This window comes from Caenorhabditis remanei, chromosome IV (genome assembly GCF_010183535.1).
Source record: "Caenorhabditis remanei strain PX506 chromosome IV, whole genome shotgun sequence".
Taxonomy (NCBI): domain Eukaryota; kingdom Metazoa; phylum Nematoda; class Chromadorea; order Rhabditida; family Rhabditidae; genus Caenorhabditis; species Caenorhabditis remanei.
In genome coordinates, this window is record NC_071331.1 from 3653414 (window position 1) to 3659589 (window position 6176).

Consider the following 6176-nt stretch of genomic DNA (forward strand, 5'->3'; position numbering starts at 1 on the left):
CACAACAGAGTTGCGCAAAAATTATTTTTCTGAAACGAAAACCGTTAGTCAAAAAATCAATAGTAATTTCATGTTATATTTAAAAAATTTAAGTAGTTTATGGATATTCAGGAGGCTGATACAATTTTTAACTATAATCAATAACCACTTCATGTTTCACAAAAGCTATATTTCGACTACTGGAAACATTTTCGTTATTAAGTGATAGACGGAAATCGATAAAATGAATGGTTGTCAGGGATTTTGCAGTCGTAAGTTTCATAGGGGTGGGGGAATAATGCAGCGAAAAAAAGACGGTAAAATTTGAAATCAACCCGACATCACCTCACTCCTCCCCTTTCTCAAAAAAACGTTCCTTAATTCTATAGCCTAACCCCAGACGGTAAAAAGATTCTCCTTCAGAAACACGCCTTCTCGATTTATTTCATTCGATCCATAACGGCCTACACCGAAGAAGGGTTCCTCTGTCTAGATGACCGCTGTGTCGCTTGGAATAAGTTTTTGGAGGTCTATAAGAATGTGTGCATCAAAATGATTGATTTCTCGAATAACATACGTCTTCTAAAATTCAATGAGGTGGAAATTGGGGTGCTAGCATTGCTCATAATTTTCCAACCAGTTCCAGAGAAGCACATGAATTTACAGAACTTACCAAAGCTGATCGATAATTACACTCGGTTCTCTGATATCCTCTATTAGCAATTGGTCATAAGAATTCAGACGAAGCTGACCGTGCTGCATATTATCAATTTGAAACAGGGAAATAGTTTTTTCCCTGTGAATTGGAATTTTCCTCATTTTATTCCAGAAACAAACTCCACGTTGTCAAAATAGATTGATTAGCAAACTTCCAAACAGCTGAATCGAATTTAGGCTCACCAGTTATTAATTAATCCCTTTTATTGTCTTTAATTGAAACTGACAACTATTTTGTGTTCCTTTCACGTTTTCTGAACATGAATGCATAGATTCTGAAGAATATTCTGTTGAAAGCTTATGACAAGAGTGTGAACCTACAGATGTTAGTCGCAGATGAAATTCTAACTATACTTAAAGGAGTGTTATTACAACTTTACGAACACGCCGACAATAATCATCAACTTGAAACGGGTCATTTTTTTACATTGTTCTTGAGGCGACAACTCTTTGCTGTTCAAAGTGTAGCGATTTTAATGGAAGAAAAGGAATCTACAGGGTTGAAATGGAATATGATTCATTTTTCAACAAAAACTGCATTCCCCCGAGACTTTCATCTCTACACCATGACCGCCCGTCTTGTCCATATAAATTCAGTGTTTCAAATTGTAATTTTTGGGTGAAATTTTTTTGTTGATCAGTTTTTTCTCATTTTACTTTTTTATTGTAGAAGGGACATGCCACTAATTCTACACCAGTATTAGTGAAATCACCGGAGATGTGACACAAATTCAAAATAGGGAAACATGATATGGATGGAGAGAGGGACGTCCTTCTGAATAAAAACTATCGAACACGTTGACAGTAATCATAAACTTGAAACAGGAACAATTTCTCTTCTGCGCATTGTTTCAGTGTTCTTTGAATACCAGACAGTGGTGCAAGTAAGCTTTGCAACAAAAAATATTTAAACTTTTTCCAAGCCGCGTTCGCGGGTTAATATTGAAAGATGCGACAAATAAACGTCAAATTTGAATTTGGCACCGTGCCAACCATAGTGAGACGGAGCGAGGACATAGGCCTTCCATTGCTGTGCTAATGCGCGGTCGGCCGCGGCTTTTTTTCAATGTTGCAAAACTTTGCCACTTTTGAACAAAATTTTGTTCGATTTTTATTTTTGGTACCAATATGACAACCATGTTTCGACCCCCACTGGTGCTCACACTTTTTGTTTTCTTCGATTTAGATCCTTTTCGGAAAGGGACAGTTGTGAGAAGAGACACTTTTAATCTGGAACAAATTTAAAATGTTTTTCGGTGGAGTCGAACTCTGGTTGTCAGATTGGTACCAAAAAGTCAAAAGTATATCAAGTCATGTTTTCAGTTGATATTCTAAAAAGCCGCGGCCTCGGCCGGCCACGATTTCTGACAGCCTTGCTATAAGGTAAATTGTTTCCAACAGAACCAAAGGCGCACAGTCTCATGGGCAATTCTCACTTACGAATGACGTCATCATGGCCTCTCTACACCACGACCGCCCGTCGTCTCTATCTAACGCGCGCTCTCTCACCGTCCATCTGTCCGTCCTCCTTCACTCTTTGGCCCAGGTCAGTCAGTCACCCATTCATTTCTCTTCTTGTGCACTTTTCTCCCCATGGATCCGCTCGACAGCGTTATCAACGCCGTAGCATCCCCGGCACAACTGTCGGTTAACGTTATCAACGCCGTGGTATCCCCGACACTACTGTCGGATAAAGTTATCAACTCCGTGGTATCCCCGGCACAACTTTTGGATAACGTTATCGATTCCGTGGTATCCCCGAAACCACCCGTAGAAAAACCAGTACGGTATTGTCTAATTTGCGGCGACAAATCGTCTGGATGTCACTATGGAGTTCTGACCTGTGAAGGATGCAAGGTATTGATTTTTCTCTGATTCTGAAAATCAAACACATAAAATTTCAGAAATTCTTCTGCCGTGCGTACGACAAGGAGTATCAATGCAGATACAAGACACCATGTGCGATCACCCCGAAAACTCGAAACGACTGTAAAGCTTGTCGACTGAAAAAGTGCAGAGAAGTGGGAATGCATAAACAGTCTCGTGAGTATTCTGAACAAATCTTCAAAAAAAAAGTTTCTTTAAAAAAATATATTTCAGAGCCTCCGAAACTAGCCAGCAACCGCCCACAACCAATCGACACCATTCAACGTGAGTATTCTGGACAAGTCTTCAAAAAAAGTTTATTTAAAAAAATAAATTTTAGAATCTCTGCTGCCAGCCATCAACAACGTATCTCTGCAACCGACCAACAACCGCCCACAACCAATCGACACCATTCAACGTGAGTGCTCTGGGTAAACCTTCAAAAAAAGTTTCCACAAAAAAATAAATTTCAGAATCTCTGGAACCAGCAAACAACAGCCAACAACCATTCAATCCCACTCAAAAGGAAAAGTTTGAATTCGCATGGGTATGTTGACTAGATATGGCTTTAAAAAATAAGAATGCAATTTCAGATCACCCAACATATTCATCAATTCCATTTGCCGACATATGGCTACTCGAATGAGAGAATGATGATGATGACGATCAAGGATGTTGAACTGGTGAGTTATTGATTTTCGGCAGGACGGGGATCTGGGAAGATTAGGGAATAGGCCGTGAGGGGTTAGTCTTATGGGCAAAATGTTGGGAGTGTCATAGTGCAAACAATTGATGCAGAATTTCATTGAAATAAGAAATCGAAAAATAATAGTGCTGATACGGTAACTCACAAAACTATACCCAGAGCTGTCACAGGTTTAGCGGACTAGCTGCCTTCTGGCTCACTGGATTTTTGAAACCCGTAAGGGGAGGCAGTGGCCTCAAATTTGTCTACGTTAGCATGTTTAGTTCGATCTTTAACCAGCGTGATCTAGGTCTGAAAAAATACCATAAGATAATAATCTTTTGTTAAGAAATTGTATTATACAGCAGTGTTGAAACGGTCACCCACAGAGGGAGCGACCGCCGTCCCACGCAATTTTTCTTGTCTGTATGCACTATGTTCGACGACAATTTTTCAAAATGAAATCCGCTGGAAACTGACTATTTTAGACTAAAATGACAAAAATGAAACAAAATAAGAAACTTATTGACGCATTAGCAGTGTAAATTCTTACGGTATTATAAAAGCGCAGCAAAAAGTTTTCATACGGTATACAAAAAATACTCAATCAGCCGTTTTCTACCGCATTCAATGAAGTTTCGGTGTTTAGCAATAAAATATCAAACATTCCCTATTCAGCCTTAATTGAAATAAGAAATTGTTGAAATGGTAGTACTGATACAGTAACTCACTGAACCATAACCAGAGCTTCCACAGGCTTATTTTAGCGGTATAGTTGCCTTCTGGTTCTCGGGATTCAGGATATCCCCGATCTACGTAACAGTGGTCTTGGATTTGACTACTTGGTTTACCTTATTCGTTAAACAGCGTAATGAGAAGATTTATTATTTAAATCTTGAACTCTACAACTTGTTAAAGCAGCGAAACAGTATACCTTAGATTTTCATAGAATCATAGTTTCAACTTTTGTACATGTCTAGTGGTTCAGCAGCCTTTTGATTTATTGTGTAATTGAAATCCTCGTCACCATGGACTTGAGTGTCTTGACATGGTTGAGCTTGTCAACCAGAGTTGCATGGAATTCCGGCTTCCGGATAAGGAAAATAACTTCCGACTTCCGCCATTCCATAACTGTGGAACTTAGGATTTACTAAACAACATGTGGAAGTGTTATCTGACAATGTACTCTTTTTTTCAGAAGACCAACACGGAAACTCTCCAGCACTTTATCAACGAAATCGACTCCGACATCAAATCCTTCATCCCCTTCGCCAGAAACGTTCCACTTCTCAACGACTTGTCCTCCGAAGACAAAATTATTCTCCTGAAGAGACACGCATTCTCCATTTATCTTGTTCGATCCGCACCAGCTTTCACTGACTGCGGATTCCTTCTCAAGAATGGTGGCATTATTGCCTGGGAGAAGTTCCACAAACTCTTCTACGGGGGGTTGGGCATAAAAATGAAGTCATTTGCGACTGCGATAGAGTTGATGCATTTTAGCGAGGCGGAACTCGGAGTGTTCTTGATGCTTATCATGCTCCAACCGATTTTAATGAAAGACGTCGTGAAGACGGGATTCGATAATGTGTTTATGCTGATTGAAAATTACGCTCTGATCTCCAGAACCTTGTATTACAAATTGTCAACTCGAGATCAAAAAGAACGATTGTTCGACAAGATTCAGGGACTCCTCGAGCAGGTTAACACTATTAGTGAGTTCTATTACCATATTCCAAAAAAAAAATTAATTTTTTGTTCAGATAATCTCCACAATCAAACCCTTGATTTGATAAGAAAAAACCTCATCTGCTTTTCTGTTCCTCGCCTATTCTCTGAAATCTTCGGTGTCCCACGGACCGTATTGGATGAAGAAGTAGCCGAGCACGTAAGACGAATTAAAGAATCACAAGAATATTTGAAATCTCGTGGGTTATTGAATATTCTGTGACCCGAAATATTTGAAATTATTTTCATGAATTTGTGCTGAAATTTTTGAGAAGAGAATAAACTTTTGTTTGAATTATTTTAGTTAAGATTCTTCTAATCAAAATTCAGAAAGAAGATCACAAAATCAATGTTCACTGTTAGAAACAGAAAAAATACAGTTTCATAACTTGCTCGTCTTCAAAAATTATGGAAGTTGCTAATTTGATAAATCTTTATGAAACAATAAGACTTAAAACGAAGCAAAATTCATCTGGACGAAGTGTAAAACCAGAAGAATGAGGATGCTTTTTTCACAAATAACGCACAAAAGTTGTTTCTAATTGATTTACTATCCCGGTCCATTCCTCCTTACATTATACTACATGTAGGAACCATACATCTCATTTTTATAAGCTAGAATTTCATATTACCAGCATTCCTCTAGTGTCAACTCATTACCATGAAACTGTAGTTATCCTAAGCATTCCGAATTATTTTTGGCTGTATGCGATTTTCTTTTTTACGATTTTTTAATATATTCGACGACAATTTTTGAAAAAGAAATCGGCTGAAACCTGACATTTTTCCGGGCAAAAACGACAAAAATTGAATAAATTTGGAATAATTTGAACAAAATAAGCGCTTCCAACAATTTTTGAGACCAATTTTCGGTCATAGTGTTGTCTTCAATGAGCACAGACCTTTTGTTTCGATTTTCAAAAATCACTTGAAATTCGTCAAATTTTTCATGATGAATCATGTTTTTACATACAGGGTGGCGCAGAATTACCCGCACAAAACTTTGACGCCATAAAGCAAGGAGATTGACGCAATTCTGGTGCGCGTATTATTTAAATTTTTGTTAATCATATTATGTTTTATCATTCTGCCAAAATTCAGATCGGTCGGTTTTGTTTTAGGTAAATGGCATCGCCGAGTCCACATCGCTCTTCCATTTTGGACCTTTTCAAAGCAGGAGTCGATCCTCTTGACATCATTA

The 6176-nt window shown here is 38.3% G+C and overlaps 1 protein-coding gene across 1 annotated transcript; it reads left to right on the plus strand.

Moving 5' to 3' along the window:
• Positions 1 to 2289: 2289 nt before the first annotated feature.
• GCK72_012360 (uncharacterized protein) lies at positions 2290 to 5198 on the plus strand (the record flags this gene model as incomplete). The annotated part of the gene is made up of 8 exons (XM_053729048.1): positions 2290 to 2553; positions 2601 to 2739; positions 2797 to 2847; positions 2903 to 2980; positions 3036 to 3109; positions 3156 to 3245; positions 4446 to 4962; positions 5011 to 5198. 8 exons carry the CDS (start codon positions 2290 to 2292, stop codon positions 5196 to 5198), a joined length of 1401 nt encoding a protein of 466 aa, XP_053583820.1.
• Between the last annotated feature and the right edge of the window lie 978 nt (positions 5199 to 6176).